Source organism: Danio rerio, chromosome 12 (assembly GCF_052040795.2).
Source record: "Danio rerio strain M-AB ecotype USA chromosome 12, GRCz13ab, whole genome shotgun sequence".
Classification (NCBI taxonomy): Eukaryota; Metazoa; Chordata; class Actinopteri; order Cypriniformes; family Danionidae; genus Danio; species Danio rerio.
The window spans coordinates 545904-569254 of NC_141032.1; the positions used below are offsets into that span (position 1 = coordinate 545904).

Below are 23351 nucleotides of genomic sequence, written 5' to 3' on the forward strand. Positions count from 1 at the left end.
GTAAAACGAGATGAAAAGCCGTTTACACGTACGCGCCCTTCAGGATCCCTTGAAAATACAGGAGTAAAATAAATGTTCATATTTTAAAAACGTTCCTTTTCTTTTCGGCTTAGTCTCTTTATTAATGAATTTATATATAAATGACTTTTTTAAGCATAGGAAGGAATGGCTAACAGAAACATGACGAATATCGGCACACACACACAGTTTTGAGATTTTATTTGCGGTTTGGCTTATTTTATGGTAGAATTTCGTCATTTTGTGAATGGAAATTCTCTCTGGGACCATGACGCACCGGAAGTGCCATTAACGGTAAGTTTTAATTTATTTAAGTTAGTTGATTTCTGGTTTGATATGGAGCATTTGGAGTTGGTTAATGAAGTAATAACGCCCCCTACCGGCTCATTATGTGAAGTGTGGCTGTTCATTCACATTTTTCATTCCAAAATCTTACCTTTTTCTCCCTTTGATGGCTCTTTCGACTGGAAAAACTCTGGAAACTTTATATGTGACTCTGTTTGTGATGTTATTATATAATAATGATATATTAAGGTCATATTTTGTATTAAGTTAACAGTAAAGTACAATGAGATGTGTCTTCTTAAAGAAGTGGTGTTCTGTTAAAAAATGTATTATGTAATATCCAGAAAAATATCACAGTAACGTTACACTTAATGGTGTAATGATGCTGAAAATCAGCTTTATGTTAGCAATAATTCACATTTGACATTTTATACATGTAGAAAACAGATGTTGTATATTATATCATTAAATCTATATTATTATGAAATATTTCCCAGAGATAGGTTGTAGCTGGAAGGGCATCCGCTGTGTAAAAACGTGCTGGATAAGTTGGCGGTTCATTCCGCTGTGGCAACCCCGGATTAATAAAGGGACCAAGCCGAAAAGAAAATAAATGAATGAATATTATGATGTATATTATTATATAATACAATCTAATTGTATAATTCATTCATTCATTCATTGTCCTTCGGCTTAATCCCTTTATTCATCAGGGGTCACCACAGCAGAATGAACCGCCAACTATTCCAGCATATGTTTTACACAGTGGATGCCCTTCCAGCTGCAACCCAGTACTGGGAAACACCCATACACACTCATTCATATACACACACACTCATACACTACGGACAATGTAGTTGATCAGTTCCCCTATAGCGCATGTATTTGAACTGTGGGGGAAACCGGAGCACCCGGAGGAAACCCACGCCAACACGGGGAGAACATGCAAACTCCACACAGAAACACCAACTGACCCAGCCGAGACTCAAATCATCAGCCTTCTTGCTGTGAGGCCACCGTGTCACCCCAAGTAATAATATCTCACAATTTGTAATTGTTTTGATATCAATTTTAGCAAATGGCACCATGAAGGGAATTTATTGTCATGATAGAGTGTTTTTTTATTCAATAACAGTCATACAAAGAAACATAAATACAAATGCTGAAGAAATATATATTACTATTTTGCATCGATATCTTAGAATGCAGTCTTGTGTAAAACAACATAAGCGACTCTACAGGAACTTAAAGTCGTTTATTTGATTTCTAGGGGGCTTTGCTTTGCTTCAGACTAGTGCAAATTCATGCGTGCAGAGGGAATATTCAGAAGCCTCATCTGCATATTGTCTACATATGAACCAATTACAGCAGACAATCAAAATAAGAACAACTGAGCCTTTGGATATAATGTGATTGTAGACCAGCCCTAACAGATGTGCGACAAATACTGTCTAAATTCAGTGTAAATACTGCAACAATGACCAAAGAATTCTGTTCTAAAGTGTAAATTAAACTCTGATATGAATTATAGAAACATTATTCAAACATTATTAAAGTTTTGTTTGAATTTGCAACATACAAAATACATGAAAATGGCAAAGAGCAGAACAGTGCTGCTTAAAGCAGTGATTTAAAGAGCTCACAAACTACCTCTGTTCATTATTTATTACCTATTCCTTCAAAATGACGGTGCTTTTAATGTGCAGCTAGTGTTGTTTCCACACTGATAGACATCCAGTGAAGGGTTAATGTGACTTTTTTCAATTTTATACGGTTCCTTTAACAGCCTCAGTGTTGTAATGACATTAAATACAATCAGTTAAATAGACTTCCGCATTAATTTAGTTGTAAAACGAGATGAAAAGCCGTTTATTTTTTAAAAAGCCGTCATATTTTAAAAGCGTTCCTTTTCTTTTTGGCTTAGTTTCTTTATTAATCTGGGATCGCCACTGCGGAACAAACCACCAACTTATCCAGCATATGTTTTACGTCGTGGATGCCCTTCCAACTGCAACCCATCACTGGGAAACACCCATACACACTCACACTACGGTCAATTTTTAGCATACCCAAATCACTTGTAACCAATTCACCTGTACCACATGTCTTTGGACTTGTGGAGGAAACCGGAGCACCCGGAAGAAACCCACGCCAACACGGGGAGAACATGCAAACTCCACACAGAAACACCAACTGACCTAGCTGAGTCTCGAACTTGTAACCTTCTTGCTGTGAGGCGAATGTGCCACCCACTGCACCACCGTGTCGCCAAAACCTGACACAGAACAATGTAATTCAACGCAGTGCTTCTTGTACATTCTGAGACCCACTTTATATCATATATCGATCAGACAGTGAAGCTCGTGTATTTTTAAATAAAACAGACCTTAAACATGTTGAATTTGTAACTGCATACAGTTCACCGGAAGCGTTTGACCCTGACCCTAGTCCTGCATATACCCTATCACCTATTTCATGTGTGGTTTTTGACCCTCACACTATCAGAATGCTCTGTTTGAATGGGCGTGGCTGATTGTAGACCCACAAGTAAACCCCCACTGCTCTGATTGGCTGACAGTTATGCATATTAACACAATAAACAGGCAGTGTAGTAGAAATGGGCGTGAATCTTTTGAGAAGGTGGAGCTTAAATCATAAAGTTGAACATTCCAGAACAGGGGTGTCCAAGTTTGGTCTATTCTAGAGTTTAGCTGGCTTAGAAATAAATAATTATTAATAATAATTAATGCGATATTCCAAAGTTCTTATGACTATAGGTGGATGGACTGCGCTCCAGGACCAAGTTTGCACACCCCTTTTCGGTGACTGCCTTTAATATACACGACCGGTCAAAAGTTTGAAGTCAGCTGTTGTTTTTTCATTATTATTATTATAAATTTTATTTAATAATTTAAATAACATGATTCTGTTCATCAATGTGGCATTTATTAAATGTAAAAAAAGCTAAGTATTTATTTATTAAATATTTATTTTATTACTTATTTTATGTAGTTTTAAAATGAAATTATTACTCCAGTCATTATTGCTTTTATTATAATTGTCATTAATAATAATAATATTAATAATGGAATTAATTTTGAGGACTTTAAAAAATGCTAGGTTGTTTTAACCCAATGTTGAGTTAAATATGGACTCTTAAAAATGTCAGTTCAGTTCAGATTTATAAATGACTCCAACAGTTGGGTTTGTTGACCCAAAATTAGATTAAAACAACCCAGAAATGAACACTTGGACTTTGACAAACCCAATCATTGTGCTATTATAATTCAATTGAATGCATTTTGTCCATAATTAACCCAAAACTGGATTAAAACAGCCTGGCGATGGGTCAGAAATAGACAAACCCAATCATTGGATTTTTTTTTTCCAAATGAATTATAATATCGCCTCACAGTAAGAAGGTCTCTGGTTTGAGTCCCGGCAGGGTCAGTTGGTGTTTCTGTGTGGAGTTTGCATGTTCTCCCTGTGTTGGCATGGGTGAATAATGGGACTAAGCCGAAAAGAAAATGAATGAATATTAATAATAATAATAACAATATTAATTAATATTAGAGTGATTTCTGAAGGATCGTGTGACTGAAGACTGGAGTAATGAAGCTGAAAAATCATCTTTAAATCACTGGAATTAATTATTAAATTAAATTATAAACTACTTTTCAACAGTTATTGATTAATAACATCTCACAAATGTGTACTGTTCTTTTGATGAAATAAATGCCGCCTTGGTGAGCAGGAGAAGCTGATTTTAAGACATTTAAACATCACACTAACCCCAAACATTTGACGGCTAGTGTAAGCAAACAAATACCAATTGATCTGAGACATTTAGGATGGTTTTATAGTACTCTGACCTCTTTATATATCAAAAGATCAATGACATTTTGGTTTCATGACCTCTTTAACCTCTCAAACTACTCTTGTCTCGAAGTGCTCAGGCCTGTCTCTATCCAGCAGACACATTGATTTGAACAGCCGAGGAGCCATCGACAAACCAAAGATATCGTTTTTCACTTCCATCACATTTCTCCTGCGACTCAGTTCAACCTAAAGCTTCATGTTCAAGAAATCTGCCAACATTGACCTAATAACCACAAAAAGTGTCCACCATAAAAACACTCATTGCCACCCGAAGTCCATCCCTGCCATTCGGTAGAACCTGAGGTTGTGTGGCTGGTAGAATTCTCTCAGTTTCTGGATGACATCAGGGTCGATTCTCGCATGCGTTCTGCCTTTGGTTTTGCCCAGACAGTGAGGTTTGCTGCTTCCTTCCGGCTTCTTAAGGCAAGGGAAACCCTTGGTCTTGTTGAAGTAGAAGTGTTTATCTGTAATAATCCTCTCGAGGCCGAGAAAGTCCTGCACACGGCCCAACTCTCCCGCCGGGTCGCTTATTAGTCTCTCTCCATGTACGAAATGGATTTGAGAGAGCGGGAAATAAGCCAGCCATCGCTCCAGGTGTTTAGCATACAGACCGATGTACAGCGGGCTCCAGAGAGCATCTATCTGTCCCGTGGACCGGTTCTTGAACGTTAAGCTCTCAAAACTAGGGATGTCAGGTGTTTTGGAGATGATCTGGGTGTAGTCGGAAATGGCGCGGGTGATCGGGTTTCGCACCACCACGATCAGCTTGATATTCTTCGACATGGCGTGGATGCGGCCTGGAGTTTCTGGAGTCACAAAGTATCTGGGCGTTTTCTCCATCACAATTTGACCGTTGAGGGCTTTAGGCATCATACTCCTAGAAGAAGAAGAGCAGGGATATTTAGGGTGGTTATATTTCAGTTTGCAAAATAAAGGGCTAAAGCAGAGGTCTTGTGCCTGGAGGGCCGGTGTCCTGCAGATTTTAGCTCCAACCCTAATCAAACACACCTGAACAAGCTAATCAAGCTCTTACTAGGTATACCAGTCTGATCTCACAAGAAAACGTAAGTATTTTACGTTTTGCCAGTTTAGTGGCTAATTCGTACGAATTCGTACAAGTTCAGTCGTACGAAATGGTACGATTTTAAAAAGGAGGCGTGGCACCTGACCCCACCCCTAACCCCAACCGTCATTGGGGGATAAGCAAATCGTACTAAATTGTATGAATTAGATCGTACGAATTCATATGAATTAGCCACTAAATGAAAAAGTTACGAATTGCCGTGAGATTGTGTTGGGTATACCTGAAACACCCAGGCAGGTGTGTTGAGGCAAGTTGGAGCTAAACCCTGCAGGGCACCGGACCTCCAGGAGATCGGTGACCCCTGGACTAGAGTGACAAATGCATGAAAACCATAAATCTATTCTGTTATGCTACGATCAGACCAGATGTGGATGAAGCGTCAAGCGTGAGTGATTTACATGTTAAGTCAATCAAAGATGCAAATAGACATCCTGCAGTGTGATTCACAGGAATGAGGCTGCGCGAATGACGCCATTCGCATGAATTAAGTGGTGCGAGTTGAGCATTTGACGCGCTTAATGTGTGAATTATTTGAGTTGGAAAATTTGAAGTTCAGCGGACATTCGTGCCGCGTTAACCAATCAGCTTGCCCTTGTAGGGCCGTGATTATGACGTAGTTCCTGTTGTTGGTGTCCCGAGGGGAAACCCTCTTGCCGACACCGGACAACAGCTCATCAAACTGGGCTCGACTCAGTCTGAAGCCCTGCTGTAAGCCTCCATCATCCAGGTATACAGTTTCTAGAGGAGTTGATGAACTCACAGAGCTGGGTGCACCTCTGAAAGGCCAAATCTACGCTTTTTCAGCCTTCCAAAATCACATCAAGCACAGCTACTATATCAATGAAATCCATGTTAGCCATTTAGCAATGAAGCTAGAGTCACCAGGCAGCCCTGCCCATCACACGAATCCATGTCTATTGCGAAGTCAATTTGACGTCTGAATGAATCGAATTTAACGTGCAAATAAAGCCAGTAAAGTCACAATGTTCACGCGTCTATTTGCGCATGATTTATTTATTTCTCATTTTATTTCTAATAATTATACACACCTACAATGATCTTTTTAAATGTGTGGGTTAAAAAAAAAAATATTTTCCCCCATTGAACACAATACATCTTATTTTAAGAAACATTTGTATTATTTTGGAGCAGTAAACATGTCAGGCTAAATAATTAAAGTAAATCACTGACTTCTGCTGTCTTCATTCGTCTCAAACACACAGATTTCTGTGCATCTTTGGAGATCTTTCTTAAGTAAAGCCACTGCACTCTTCAACTCTACAACATGTTTGGATGCTGGTGATGCTGTTGTCCTAAAAAACTATATTAAATATTTGTAAATAAAAAATTATATATTACCAAAGGAACTGCATTAAAGAAAATGTTTGCCTTTATACAACCTTGACTTTTCCAAACCGTGGTAAACCTTGTAACTGGTTATCATCCCATGCCTCGTCCTCTGTCACTGAGGACAGTTGTGTCCTCTGTAGGAGACGGACTCAGACCTGCATTATCAGTGACTCCATCACAAAGAGCACTTAGCCTAAAGACTTCCCTGTTTACCAATGCCGATGATGGGGCCAGCGAGTCTATTAGATCCTGTCATTAATTATTCACCGGCTGCAAGTGTGGTGACCGCTCATATCTGTCCTCCGGCGAACACAAGGGTTTCTGACTGTTGGACAGTGCATCATGTCTTCTGTATTAGCTACAGCTTTGTGGTGGATGTGAGAAGGTTTTCATGGTTGTGATGAATCTGTTTATTGTGGTATTCAATTGAAATGACTCTTAAAGGGGCCACGCAGTGGTGCAGTAGGTAGTGCTGTCATCTCACAGCAAGAAGGTCGCTTGTTTGAGCCTTGGCTTGGGTCAGTTGGTGTTTCTGTGTGGAGTTTGCATGTTCTCCCTGTGTTGGCGTGGGTTTACTCCGGGTGCTCCGGTTTCCCCCACAGTCCAAACACATGCGCTATAGGGGGATTGGGTAGGCTAAATTGTCCGTAGTGTATGAGTGTGAATGAGTGTGTGTGGGTGTTTCCCAGAGATTGGTTGCGGCTGGAAGGGCATCCGTTGTGTAAAAACGTGCTAGATAAGATGGCGGTTCATTCCGCTGTGGCGACCCCGGATTAATAAAGGGACTAAGCTGAAAAGAAAATGAATGACTCTTAAAGGGACAGTTCACACAAAAATTCTAATTGTGCTTTGCCAAAAATGGGTTTTTGTCTTGTTTTTAGTCCAAATATCTTAAAATTGTTAAATAGATAAAATATATTTTCTTGTTTCCAGAAATAAGGAGTCAAAATTAAGTGAGTTTTTCTTTAAAACAAGCTAAATAAACTGATATGGGGTTAGAGAAATAATCAGTTTTTTCTTTTCTTTTTGACAATATTTGGCTCAGATAAATAACTTTGCAGTAAAACATTACTCAATTAGTGAATGTTGTGGTTTTTAGCGAATGCTAATAACTTTACATTTGCACAGAGCAGTGAAAGTTTACCTGTTCTTTTGTCTTTGTTATATGTTGTTATATGTTGTTTATTTATACTTTTGATATTTAAACAAATTCTACTGCTTAATATCTTAACTGACCTTTTCATAAATCTGCGGCAAATCAGACGGGAGGTTTTGAAAACCAAAAAATAGATTTTATTAACGCAAAATGAAGCAGAGAAAGTGCAGAGCAGACCTCAGAGCAATCTTAAAGTCTCCTTCGGACAATTCCTGAAGTGTCTGTGTCCGTCACAATTTCAGACATATTCTTTGACACACCTCTAAGTGTCCTGTTTTAAATTCTGACCATCCTTGGATAATTTTTTAATTTGAGTTGATCCTGTTATTTTTAGCTCTCAGCCTGCTAGCTCAGCCGCTAGTTTCACACTCGAGATGCCACTTCATAGATGCAACTTAAGTGTTTACACATTGTCATGACGGTACATTAACTTAATATGTTACACTCCTGAATATGCATATAGCATCATATGAATGTTTAACTTATATAATTAGTGCTTTACATATTCATTTATTCTACATAATTAGTCATTCTTCAGCATAGCCTGTATAATCATAGGCCGGTATAAGATTCTGACGGTATGATAACCTTGGATAAAAATATCATGCACGGCATTGTGATTACTGCTCTGAAATTTGTCCTTTTTAAATGTCTGGGTAAAAAAACAACAACTTTTTTTCCCTTTTGAACACAAAATATTTCATTTTAAGAAACATTTTTAATATTTCAGAGCAGTAAACACATCAGCCCCAATATTTCAAATAAATCATTGACTTCCGCTGTCTTCAGAAGCACAGATTTCTTTACCATTTAAAACTGCATTTTTGGAGATCTTTTCTGCTGGAGATTCTGCTGTCCTAAGAAAAAAAAACGTAAATAAAAAATTGTGCACGTTCCTTAGGAACGGTATAGCAGAAAATGTTGCCGATTTTAAAACCCTGACTTTTCCAAACCACGGTATACTTTGAAAACGGTTATCGTCCTATGCCTAGGGTTGTTCCTGCAGGCTGCTCATTTTACAGTACCGTTCCACAGTATCTTTAGGTCACATGCTTGCATGTTTAGAGTAGGCATGGGCTGGGATAAGATTCTGACGGTATGATAACGTTGGATATAAGTATCACGGTATTGAAATTACTGCTCTAACATGTATTCCTTTAAAATGTCTGGGTAAAAAACAAAACCTTTTCCCCTTTTGAACACAATATATTTAAATTTGGGAAACATTCAAATTATTTTGGAGCAGTGAACATGTCAGGCTATTTAATTAAATTGAATTATTGACTTCTGCTGTCTTCATTTGTCTCAAAAACACTGATTTTTTTCACAATTTACAATGGCATCTTTGGAGATCTTTTCTGCTGGAGATACTGCAGTCCTAAAAAACTAAAAAACAAATACGGTTATCATCCCATGCTTAGTTTAGAGAATGCTTCACACTTAGAGAATAAAAAGTCATATCCTAATTTAATAATGTGAATATAATGGCAGTACAACTCTTATTTTGGCTTTTTGTTCATGTATATTTTGGATAGTTGGCTAAGTTTTACGTTGTTTTTTTTTTTCATTTAAGTTCATTACTTAGTAAAATGTGAAAATTAAAGCTCAATAAACTCGACACGTGGCTCTTGTATGTTTTTAAGTATACTTTTATTTATAAATAATACCCTAATTTACAAGTTTATATAGTTATAATTAGCAAAACGCCAAATAACACATGTATTTTAATCTAAATTTAATCAAAATAATAATAATCGTCCAACTAATGGATTATCAGAAGAGCTGTGCTTCATTGTTTGATTCGCGCTCAGTGTTCTGTCCCAGTCTCCACTAATTGCGGCTGCATTTGTCCTCGCTCTCGGAGGTATACTGAATAAACCGAACGCTGTGGTGTGTATTATTGATCGTGTGTGTGTGTGTGTGTGTGTGTGTGTGTGTGTGTGTGTGTGTGTGTGTGTGTGTGTATGGTAATGTGGGCTCAGCTGGTGTGTGTGGCAGGTGGAGTGTGTAGATGAGCTGCTCTCTGGCCTCATCAGCAGCACAAACAGATGTGAGCCAATTACAGCAGCCACTGCAGCTATGAATGAGGGTTTCTTTCATTCCAATGAATCTGTTTAATGGGATGATGATGATGATGATGAAGGATTTAGTTTCTTATTTATTTATTTTTCACAAATGCTGACTTGCCAATAACAGTGTTCCACCCGGTCATGGAGTTTTCAGCAATATCATGGAGTTTTCAGGGGTCTATTGCAGATATTAAAGCAGTAACATTATTTCTGATGATCTACAGTAACCTGCTCCTATAAGATGCTGTTTTTGTTGGATGAATTTATTTATTTATTTATTTATGTGGTGATTTATAAATTAACTGGTCAAATATATTTTTCTCAGATATATTGAATCTGTTTAATATGATGATGATGATGAAGTACAACATGTGCTGGATAGGTTGGCGGTTCATTCCGCTGTGGCGACCCCCTTATTAATAAAGGGACCAGTGGTTGGGGGGGAGGGGGTGTTATCGTTTGTGTTTTTGCATTTGTTTTTGTGTGTGCTTTCATGTGTGTATGTGTGTGTGTGTGTGTGTGTTTGGGGGGTTGTTTGTGTGTGTGTGAGTTTGTTTGTTTGGGGAATTTGTGGTATGTGTGTGTTTGTTTGTGTGTGTGTGTGTGTTTGTTTTGTGCGTGTGTTTTAGTGTTTGTTTTTGTGTGTGTTTTTCATGTGTGTGTGTGTGTGTGTTTTGCATACAGTATGTTTTGTGTGTGTTTGAGGGGGTTGTGTGTGTTTGTGTTTGTTTGGGGGGGTTGTTTGTGTGTTTTTGTTTTGTATGAGTGTCGTGTGTTTTTGCGTTTGTGTTGTGTGTTTTTGAGTTTGTGTTGTGTGTTTGTGTGCGTGCTTTGCATTTGTTTTGTTTGTGTGTGTGTGTGTGTGTGTTTTGTATGCCTGTTGCGTTTGTGTGTGTTTTTAGTTTGCATGCATGTTTTGGTGTGTGTGTGTGTGTGTGTGTGTGTGTTTGTGTGTGTGTGTTTGCATGTATGTTTTAGTGTGTGCGTGTTTTGTGTGTGCATTTGTGTATATGTGTTTTGTGTGTGTGTTTGTATGTGCATTTGTGTTTGTTTGGGGGGTTGTGCGTTTGTTTTGTATGTGTGTTGTGTGTTTTTTTTGTATGTGTGTTGTGTGTTTGTGTGTGTTTTTGTTTGCATGCATGTTTTGGTGTGTGTGTGTGTGTGGGCACGCGCGTCTTTGTGTGTGTATAGTTTTCATACAGTATGTTGTGTGTGTGTGTGTGCATGTGTGCCTGTGTGTGTGTGTGTGTCCATTTGGGCCCAATCATCCGTTTCTTTGCATATAGAGGCCATTAAAGAGCCAGTCAGTTGTAACTGTGCCTCGTCCACTTCCCAGAAACATCCATCATCAGGGGCCGCAGACGCCTGATCCCCATCCAGAGGCTCCCCGAGGGCCCTAATGAGAGCCCAATCACCATCCAGCCTTATGGTGAAGCCCTAAAATACACTATACCTTCGCCAAACCACACACTGAGCCAAAACTAACCTCATACACCATGCCACTCATGCAATATCACACACAGTTTCATTAGGCAGAGTAATGCTGTGGATTCTGTATTATTTTCCAAACATGTGTTTAGCAGAGCGTGGACATTTCCTGCTATAGTTGTTTCTTCTGGAGAAAGTCTTATTTCTAATAGTTTGACTGAAATACATGCAGATTTTAGATTTTCGAAAATAATTTAGCGGTCAATTTTATTATAATTATGTTTATTTTTTTGATTGGCTACAGAATAAGCCACTGTCGTCCAATGACTTGCCTGATTAACCTAATTACCCATGTCATTTTCATGCAATATTATATACACGTTTAATTCACAAAACTATTGTTCCTACTGTGATTTGTCTTTTTTTAATATATTTTCCAAATAGTGTTTAACAGAGCTTTAAACTCTTCCCAGTATAGTTCCTATTATATTTTGTGCTTCTGCAGAAAGCCTTGTTTATTATCATTTGACTGCAATCAAAGCAGATTTTACATCTTTGAAAACAATTTCTGAGGTCAATAGTATTAGCCCCCTTAATTAGAAATATTATTTTAAATTTGAATTGTTATTAGATTATTGTTGTTTTTGTTGTTAGAAATATTTAAAAACTATTTATAAATATTTTAAATAATTGTTAGAATCATTATTATATTTTTTTGAGATTTTTAGGTTACCTATTATTATTATTATTAGATTAATTGTCCAATTTGTCAGTTGGTGTTTCTGTGTGGAGTTTGCATGTTCTCCCTGCTGTCACATGGGTTTACTCCGGGTGCTCTGGTTTCCCCCACAGTCCAAACACATGCACTATATGGGAATTGGGTAGGCTAAATTGTATTGTATGAGTGTGTATGGGTGTTTCCCAGAGATGGATTGCAGCTGGAAGGGCATCCACTGCATAAAACATGTGTTTTATAAGTTTGGATGTTCTTTTATAAGTTGTTTAAATTTTAAGACTTTTTATTTTAAAAAACAAATGTTACACATGTACTGTTTGCTATGGAATGCAAAAGCTTTAAAGCTCATCTCAAAATCATTCAGAACGCAGATAGAACCTTGTAATTCCAAGGTGATGATATGCTGGAATAGTTGGTGGTTCATTCCACTGTGGCGATCCTTGATGAATAAAGTGACTAAGCCGAAAGGAAATGAATGAATGAATGATTGAACATAGTTGATCTAATTAAGCCTTTAAAGCGCACTTTGAGCTTAACGGTAAACCTTCGTTCTGATTGGCTGATTGAAATGTTGTTCCAGGATCAACATAGATGTTAATTCAGGAACATGTCCTATGCGATATAAATAAAGATGGCTCAAATTATGCGGTTGTCATACAAGGCGTTTTTCTTTGATATTCCTTTGTGTTTGCGTGTTTCCTCATAAACCCCCAGTGTTTCCCTGTGAGCCGAGAGACAGACTGTCATCTCGCTGAGACCAGATGGACCTCACAGCATGACGGACCACTTGACATTATTGTGAGACCCGTCAATTGATCTTTAACCCCAGTCACATTTTCCACCAAACATAATGATGTGTGCCAGAGACTTCATGTGGTCAGAGGCTCTATAGATAACCGGCCAAACGCAGATCCTGGAATCTGTCCATGCTGATGTATACGGGTCTAATGGAATGGAGCGGTCATTAATCTTGTTATCAAGCGTAGATTAAATCTGTAGGTGTGCGTGTGGGGGGACGCAGGGTTTGTAATCTCAATTCAGATCTCTAACAAAGAGAAAACAGAGAGATCTGGAGGTGATAGATGGAGTTTTGTCCATATAGTGTTTCTACAATTGATCGGCGCCCGTGCTTGACCTTCACTTCACGCTTGTATTAAACCGGGCTGCTTGAGATTTGGTTTCAATTAGCAAGAGGTTTTATTCTGCTGAGGCTCCGAGTTCATGTTACAAACGCCAATACTGTCACTTTGCTTTAAAGAAATCTATTTGCTGAGAGAGAATCGCCCTCGATAGTGCACCAGACGCACAGTGTAGTACTAACAGTGTTTTTGAACCATACTATAGTAATGTGCTTGAAATAATCTGCTGTGGTGATTCTACAGTTGCTATGGTAACACAACAACTATAGTAATTGATCTGTCGTGGTGATTCTACAGTTGCTATGGTAACACAACAACTATAGTAATTGATCTGTCGTGGTGATTCTACAGTTGCTATGGTAACACAACAACTATAGTAATTAATCTGCTGTGGTGATTCTATAGTTGCTAAGGTAACACAAAAGCTATGAGAATCTGTTGTGGTGATTCTACAGTTACTATGGTAGCATATAAATAAAATAAATAATATGTTGTAATGATTCTATAGTTGCTATGGTAACACCAACTATAATAATTAATTTGTTATGGTTTTTCTACAGTTGCTATAGTAATAACCAAATCAATATCAAATAGGGTATATTAAACTACAATACACGACAGTTTAGTAAAAACTAAACTTAATAAACATTATTGATTAGTTTATCAGTTGACTAGTTATTTTACAGTATATGAAACATTCATTAAGGAATCATAAATATTGAATACACCCTCTAAAATGATTCAGTAACACTATAGTATTTACTAAAACTGCTGTAGTGTTCTTTCATCCGGGTCTGTTCAAGTTCGATAAGGCAAATGTGATATGTTTACAATTGTGAAGTCTGAAAAGCATCAATATATTGATTCAGAACCAGTGGAGGGACCGGCGAGTCGAACCTAAAAATGAAAGAGCGTCCTCCCGGAGCCATCCGGTAAAATAACCAGCATGTGTGTTTCCCATCAGTCCTTCCCTGTATGTTTCAGATTGTTTTGCACATTCTAGACTATTGCATTTAAAACAACACTAAGATGTGCATAAATTCTGAAAATGAGCATGAAAGACTTGAACACAAAACTGAGTAGGATAAACTTTTAACCTGATAAACAAAAGTAAAAAATACCCCAGCATGTGCATCAAAGAAGTCATGTAATGTTGTGACTGGATAACTAGTGAACCGATCTCATCTCAAATGTTGGTGTTTTAATAATTCTGCAAACACCCGAGTGAACATATTTTGTATATTAACTTCTACAACTGTCTTATACAATAAATTTAGATTCTTTTTATTTTTATAATTTTAGAGTTGCTATGGTAACACAACAATTACAGTAACTGATCTGTTGTGGTGATTCTACAGTTGCTATGGTAACACAACAACTACAGTAACTGATCTGTTGTGGTGATTCTACAGTTGCTATGGTAACACAACAACTATAGTAATTGATCTGTTGTGGTGATTTTACAGTTGCTATGGTAACACAACAACTAACTGATCTGTTGGGATTCTACAGTCGCTGTGGTAACACAACTACTATAGTAATTAATTTTTTGTGGTGATTCTATTGTTGCTATGGCAACACAACTAAATATTTTAATTAACCTCTACTACTGTTTTTTATAACAGTTTTCCCAAACATCTGTCAAGAAAACATAAAATAACATGACGGAGTTTGTTTTTATTGGAATTTAAATATTTAATCCTCTCAAACACATGGGATGCAAATGCAACATAAACTAAAAGCACATGAACTAAATTTGCAACTTTTGCACGGAAACATCGCTAGTAATAACAATGTTGCGTCTATAATGTGGTGTCCATTACGGGATCTCATTTGCAATTCATAGAGAGGCCATTAAAACAGCATTTAAATTCATACCCTTCAATTCAAAGCCAAGCCGTGACTTCGGCAAGGCTGTTTGCTTTTTTAACATGCATATGTTTAAACACCAAAATCGTAATTGCGCAGCTAATCATAGAGACGTTTGTGAGCATTCCTGTCCCGATAATGCAAAAATCAGACATGCCTATATAGCCATTCATCAGCTTGTCCCGAGAGGAGCTTTTTTGAGGCTGTTAATTATTAATGCTCTGTCAATACCAGTAGTGCATCTACTTCACAAGGACAGACACTCATTGTGGAGTGTAAGATCTAACTTAAATGAACAAATAATAAAAACAGCCAGATCTGGATATGCTACGTGCTTTTTAAACAAAGGAAAACATGATTTATGCTGCAAGAGCCTGTCAATTAATACAAATATAGTTAATAATTCGCCCTCCTGTTAAACGCATGCGCTGTAGGTGAGCTGATTAACTAGATTTGCCGTAGTGTATGAGTGTGTGTGAATGAGTGTCTATGGGTGTTTCCCAGTAGTACTGGGTTACAGATGGAATGGCATCCGCTGTGAAGAACATATGCTGGAATAGTTGGTGATTCATTCCACTGTGGTGACCCCTGATGAACAAAGGGACCAATTTAGATTAATTAATCAATTAATTCCCCTGTAGCGCATGTGTTTGGACTGTGGGGGAAACCGGAGCACCCGTAGGAAACCCAAACCAACATGGGGAGAACATGCAAACTCCACACTGAAACTGACTCAGCCAAGGTTTAAACCAGCGACCGTCTTACTGTGAGGCAAAATAATAATTTATTTGGGAAAAAACAAATCCAATGATTGGGTTTGTCTATTTCTGACCCATCGCCAGGCTGTTTTAATCCAGCTTTGGGTCAATTATGGACAAAATGGGTCATTTTTTCAATCGATTTCTTCAAAGCTGGATTAAGACAACCTGGTGTTGGGTCAAATATGGACAAACCCATTTATTGTTTTTTTTTATTATTATTAATTAAGTGATATTATAATTCATTTGAAAAAAAAAAAACATCCAATGTTTGGGTTTGCCCATTTTGACCCAACACCAGGTTGAATTAATCCAGCTTTGGGTTAATTATGGACAAACTGCATTTAACTGAATTATAATAGCACAATGATTGGGTTTGTCAAAGTCCAAGTGTTCATTTCTGGGTTGTTTTAATCTAATTTTGGGTCAACAAACCCAACTGCTGGAGTCATTTTTTAAAATCTGAACTTAACTGACACTTTTTAAGAGTCCATATTTAACTCAACATTGGGTTAAAACAACCCAGCATTTTTTTAAAAGTCCTAAAAAGGCTTAGTCCCTTTATTAATCAGGGATTGCCACAGTGGAATGAACCGCCAACTATTTCAGCATATGTTTTACACAGCGGATGCCCTTCCAGCTGCAACCCAGCACTGGAAAACATCCATACATGCTCATTCACACACACTCATACACTATGGCCAATGTAGTTGATCAATCCCCCTATAGTGCATGTGTTTGGACTGTGGGGGAAACCGGAGCACCCGGAGGAAACCCACGCCAACACGGAAAGAACATGCAAACTCCACACAGAAACCCAGTCAGGACTTGAACCAGCAACCTTTTTGCTGTGAGGCCACAGTGCTAACCACTAAGCCACCATGCTGCTCTGTATAATATAAGTAGAAGTGTATTTCCCCAGTAGATGGAGTGACGTGTTTCTCCTGAAATTACAGATCCTCAACAACAGCAGACTAAACTCCCCATCCACCGTATTTTGTATAGTTCTAATGAAGTGGACGCATTTCCAACGCAGCTCTGCGGTTTCTCACACAGAAACATTCAGCACACATAAGTGTTCTCGATATTAAGAAACATCTGGCAACCGCTCCGGAAATGATTAACACTGCCAACTTATATCCAGAGCCACTTCAGTGGATTGCAATAACCAGATGGCATTATTTCTGTCACCCAAACCCTTATGCATATTGTGACGTGGCCTAGTGTTATATTGATAGCACGCCTCGTCAAATAATGCGCTTATGTTCATCAGAAACAATCTTTTGGGAGGCGGATGCACTGGTGGAATTTGCACTTTAGCACAGAAGCATATAAGCTCTGATTTATTTGTGCAAGAGACACTATATGATGCGTATTATTATGAAAGCGTGCATGTGCTATGTGTCTGAAGAGAAATGCTGCAATGCATACAAAAACAAGCAAATATGTGGCTTTGTATTATATTCTTGGCTGCAAGAAGCACATTAAATATTACTGTACAAGTATTATGATGTCCCGCTGTCCCCGAACTAGAGCTCCCAGCATGCAATGCTTGAATAAATGATGTTGTCAAAGGAGAAATGTGAACATCTTCATTATTATTGTTAAAATATAATATGGCATTTTTAAAATATTAATGCAATAATATTTAAAAAGAAAACTCTTATTATTTACTCCAACTTTAAAACTATAGTTTCCTGCATCAAAATATACACTCACCAGCCACTTTATTAGGTACACCTGTCCAACTGCTTGTTAATGCACATTTCTAATCAGCCAATCACATGGCAGCAGCTCACTGCATTCAGGCATGTAGACACGGTCTAGACGATCTGCTGCAGTTCAGAGCGAGCATCAGAATGGGGAGGAAAGGGGATTTTAGTGATTTTGAACGTGGCATGGTTGTTGCTGCCAGACGGGCTGCTCTGAGTATTTCAGAAACTGCTGATCTACTGGGATTTTCACGCACAACCATCTCTAGGGTTTACAGAGAATGCTCCGACAAAGAGGAAATATCCAGCGAGCGGCAGTTCTGTGGACGCAAATGCCTTGTTGATGAGGCCAGAGGTCAGAGGAGAATGGCCAGACTGGTTCCAGCTGATAGAAAGGCAACAGTAACTCAAATAAGCACTCGATACAACCGAGCTCTGCAGAAGAGCATCTCTGAACACACAACACGACCCTTAATACAAGTTTTCAGTGTTGGGTGTGATGCATTACAAGTAACGCGACTTAATGTGACTTTTCTAAGTATAACAATTATGCAAAAACATCTCATGGATGCATTTGGTACACATCATCAGTGATGTATCCTGGGATCATTGAGTGTTTCGGGTCTCTCAACATCATACACTCTCACCCAGGTGACCCAGCCGGGGTTGATCAAGTCCCGACTTGTGTCCCAACAGCAGTCCACGGATCTGCCCTCTTAATCCACAGCCACCTTGTGGCCTTCTCTGCGGCTTCGCTTGCGGATCGAATGGCCCTTTTCTTCGCCACGCCTGTAATGCCCAAACGACTGAGGACTTTGCAAAGTGAACGCCCTGCAAAGCCTCTGCATCCAATTTCTATGGGCTCATAGTAAGTTCTCCAGCCTCTCTCCCTGCACTCCTCCACTAATTCCTGGTACTTAGCGCGCTTCCTCTCATTTGCTTCTTCAATACGCTCTTCCCACGGCACTGTATTAATTAAGTAATAATATTTTAGTTACTTTTTCAAAAACGTAAAGCAAGTTTTAGTTGAATTAATTAGCTTTTTAAAAGTAAGTTGATGAATCAAACTGAATGAACGTCATCACGTTCAATCCCGCACAGCATGAGGGAATGCAGGAACAGACACTATTCTGCAATGCTGAAGTATTCTCATTCTACACACATGAAGAATAGGAAAAGGGGATTATAGTCTCAATGCACAGTGATTTTACTTCACTAATAAGACAAAAAGTAGCAAACACATTGCTTTAAACTTTCATTAATCTGTATAAAGCACATAGGGCTGTGGGGTTCTCAGAAGATAACTTTACACATTATTTTATGTGTTTTTAAAGGTATGAAGGTTATACAGTGTGTTGTTAATTGCAGAGCTCCTCAACTAAAAAATAATTATTACAGAACATTACTCTCCCCAATAATGGATTATATTAAAAGTCTTAGAGCTTACATTGACAACAGCATCAAAAGCATGCAAAGTGTAACTCACCAGTCGAGTCCATATAGTGCAACTTGATTGCATGTAGTTTTATTTAAGATTTTTAATTAATGCAAAGCTTATTTAATCAGCTTTTCAGAAGGTGTCTAAAAAAAAACCCTTAAAGACTGGTCAAGCGTCTCATAATAATAAAGCTCCTAACTTACATTGACAACAGCACCAAAAGCATGCATTATGATCCAGATTTCCATATCCACTGTGTTACTCACCTTGAGTCCACATGAACAGTGTCACTTGTTTGCATTTAAGCATGTTTTTATTATTAATATTATTATTATTATTATTATTAATAATCCAAAGCATCTTTATTTAGTTGTCAGATGTTTCCTAAAAATACCCTTATGACTGGTTTTGTGGTCCAGCGTCACATGATATTAAAGTTCTGCTCACTGCATGGTGACAGGCAAACCCTGACAACAGCAACTCATTTAGATATAAAGTGTGTCATTTACCGGTTATCATGACAATGTTTTGTAAATGTCCTACTCTCAGTATATCAAAACGTATGTTTTTAGTAGCAACATGCATTGCTTAGAATGTAATTTGGACAGTTTTAAAGGCGACTATCTGAATATTTCGATTAAAATTTAGGATTTTTTATTTTTTGCTCCCTCAGATTCCAGATTTAAAAGGGTTTTACATCAGCCAAATACTGCCCAATGCTATTAAACTGTACATTAATGCAAAGCTTAATTTATTCAGCTTTCAGATTATGTATTTCCAAAATTGACACTCATGATTGGTTTTGTGCACTGAAAATTTTGATTAATTGGATTTACCAACTTTTTTAAGCTTAAGTGGTTGCAAACAATTTATATAGGCTGAAATTTAAACAAGCACAAATGTATTAATGTTTAACTTAATTTGTTTATTAAATTCAGCCCATATACATTGTTTGCAACCACTTAGGCTTCCTTAAAAAAATTACAAATCCTATAAAAACTATTTTTTTAGTGTGGTCCAATAGTAAAGTTCCGCTCACTGCATGATGACCAGCTTACATTGACAACAGCACCAAAAACACGCATTATAAACCACTTTTCCATATGCAGTGTGTATCTCACCTGTACCATCCGAGTCCGCGTGAATAATGCCGGTCAAAGAAGTGCGGTTCCGCCCCGAGCGCGCGGATGTCCGGATGGAGCCGCAGAAACTCCAGCAGCGCCCGCGTGCCTCCCTTCTTCACCCCGATGATCAGCGCGTGTGGAAGCCGCCGGAGAGCCATCCACTCTCGGCCTGAACTATTGCCATCCACACCCCCCTCCAGCCCTCTCAATGCACTCCTACTATTATTATTATTATCATACCATCCCAAAGAGAGCTTCTGGGAGTTTTCGGAGGAGTCGCAGCATCCCAGCAGAAGGTAGAGGATGGAGATGCAGGTGATGCTGAAGGAAAACATTATCAGTAGTTTATGTGTATCCAAAGGCGCGATGATGAGAGTTGCCATCCCGTTGAGGACTCTCTGTGATCGGCCATTCTCTTTAGGACTTTATCCGCGTCACTTTGAGCTGTTTTGCGGCATTAAACCCGCTTCATGTGGGCTATATTTCCATTGTGAGATGCTGACTCGAGTATCCATATCTGCTGTGGAGTGTAGAAAAGAGCGCTGGTGGTGATCTGTGTGTCAGTCAGTGTGTGTGTGTGTCCCAGGAGGATTTTCTTGACTTGTCGTTTAGGAAAGTGCGCGGACGGATTTGATTGGCGGATGACGGATGAAGGCGGCTTTAATGCGCCAGATGAGCCGGAGGTGTGAAATATGACATGCCTTATTGTTTCACCACTGGGTGTATTCATATTTATTGCTATAGTAGCCTATTTTTTCACCTCATTAAACAATACTAAAATAAATAAATACCATATACACTAAAGTACATGAATTATACTGGGGTACATTCATTTTTTATTGTTACACTTATAATAATAAAATATAAATAGTAATCTATGTTTGTTCACCATTAATAAACAAACATTAAAAAAAGTAAATGACAAACTATACAGAAAATAAAACTATGCTGCTTAACATTCATATTTATTGCTACATTCATTATTACAGTAATATTAAATATGCAATATAAATAGTTTATGTTTGTTCAGCTCATTAAACTATAATAAATAAATTAATAAATATACTATAGAATATTAAGTGATACTGGAGTGCATCGATATTTATTGATACACTTATAATAATATAATATAAACAGTATATGTTTGTATACCTAATTAAACTATTTTTTAAAATCAAAATTTCCAATTTTAAGTAGTAAAATTGGGGAACATTGTCCAATTTTATTAATTTATTTGTTTGTTTATTTATTTATTTTACTGTTTTTTGATTCACATTTAAAATGCTGTTTTAATGGCATCAAGGTAAAATTTCCAAGCAGTAAATTACTGTATTTTGATTCAGGGTGAACTAAAAATGCTGTTTTAATGGTGCATAGAGAATATTTCCGAACAGTAAATTACTGTATTTTCTATGACTAACAAAGTTATGTTCACTGTATTTTGATTTACAGCAAAGAAAAATGCTGTATTAATGGTGCAAAGAGAATATTTCCAAATGGTAAATTACTGTATTTACAGTGACTAACAGTTATGTTTACTGTATTTTGGTTTACAATGAATTAAAAATGCAGTTTTAATGATGGCAAGACAATATTTCACCACAACTTTAAAATACAGTAACGTACTGCATAACTGTCATTCACTAAAATACAATTCATATGTATTTACAATGTGTATTTTAATAATACTATTCAACAGTAAAATTTAATTTCTTCATTTATTTCTGTTAAATTAAAAAAACATTTATTTAGAGTGAATTACAATACTGTTTTAATTGTGCCAAGATAATATTTCCAAATAGCAAATTACTGTACTTCCTATGACTAACCAAATTTAAATGTTTACTGTATTTTGATTCACAGCAAATTTAAAAAATAATATTTTAATAGCACCATGAGAATATTTCTCACAACTTTAAAATACAGTATCATTCTGCATGACTGTCATACAGTAAAACACAGTTCATATTACAGTTAAATACAGTGTAATGTACAAAAAAAGGTTAACAGTGTTCAACATTTTCCCAGTCTATCCTCATGTTTGACCCTGGATCAGTGGTTTGTAGGTGTCTGAAGATGTACAGCAGGGTGTTCTTGATCTCATAATTGGTTTGGCCTGTAGTCTGGTTATCAGATCAGTACAGTAAACCTACAGGATCATGGAGATTAGTACCGTAGTAGAGCATCACGAATGGGCAGATCAGTTTTTACTGTTCTGATGGCTAGAGGATTGAAAGTGTGATTTTTCTGACCTACAAAAGCAGTTTCCAGTATTGCTGCATCATATAAACAGGTTTACCGCTCTGATATTTACCGCATTATGCCTTAATGATCTCAATACATCAGGGTAAATGCCATTTTGTGGTGAGTTATTCTCTCCTCCTTAAATGCAGATGTACTCGGGGTGATTAATAAAGATATACAATAAAGGAACAAAAAAAACTAAATGTTAAAAAAAATGTAAATAATATAAAATACAAGTTGATAAATGAACATAAAATTGCATATAAATATGTAATCACATCCAAAACAAAGTTTATTTTACCATAATATATGTGTGTGTGTGTGTGTGCTGTGTATTTATTAGGCATAAATACACTCATGCATATTTGAGAAAATGTTTATTTATATTTAGGTATAAAATATTTATGTATACGATACAAATCATATCTAAATTGATATATCTATGCAGCAACACTTTCATATAATTTTGTTTCTGTTTATGTGTGTATATCACATATAAATAATAAATATACACACACACACACACACACACACACACACACACACACACACACACACATATATATATATATATATATATATATATATATATATATATATATATATATATATATATATATATAAAATGTCAAAACAAACTGTGAACTGTGAAACTGAACAAAATGAATCTTTGCCCAGCATTAATATATATGTGTGTGTATTTATGTTTGTGTGTAATTAAATATTAGAAGTATACTTAGAACTAAATGCAGAAAATTGTAAATGAATTATACATGAAAATACAAGCCAATATGATAAACAAATTAATATAAAATCTTATTTAAAAACCTAATTGTGTGCAAAATCAGCTTAATATTAGCATCAGGAATAAGCGGATCAGTTTTTTACAGTTTTATGGGATTTCAGTGTTGCAGCATCATATAAACACAGCTAGGTTTACCGCTCTGATATTCACCATATTATGCTTTAATGATCTCTTTGCATCCGGGTAAATGCATTACTTGTCCATTCTGGGGTGATTTGTCTGCTTTTTGTTGTGATTTATTTCCCTGGTCCTCAAGA

The 23351-nt window shown here is 37.1% G+C and overlaps 1 protein-coding gene and 1 long non-coding RNA gene across 4 annotated transcripts; one reads left to right on the forward strand and one right to left on the reverse strand.

Annotated features, from left to right (window-relative positions):
• Positions 1-1364: 1364 nt before the first annotated feature.
• hs3st3l (heparan sulfate (glucosamine) 3-O-sulfotransferase 3-like) lies at positions 1365-20622 on the reverse strand. Of its 3 annotated transcripts, none has more exons than XM_087274431.1 (3): positions 20043-20622; positions 3978-5059; positions 1365-2214 (listed from the first exon to the last, which is right to left on the reverse strand). In XM_087274431.1, exons 1-2 carry the CDS (start codon positions 20426-20428, stop codon positions 4441-4443), a joined length of 1005 nt encoding a protein of 334 aa, XP_087130557.1. In that variant the 5' UTR covers positions 20429-20622; the 3' UTR covers positions 1365-2214; positions 3978-4440.
• LOC147841238 (uncharacterized) lies at positions 11986-14597 on the forward strand. The gene is made up of 3 exons (XR_015503762.1): positions 11986-13412; positions 13468-14447; positions 14503-14597. It is a non-coding gene; the product is annotated as an uncharacterized LOC147841238 (long non-coding RNA).
• Positions 20623-23351: the final 2729 nt, after the last annotated feature.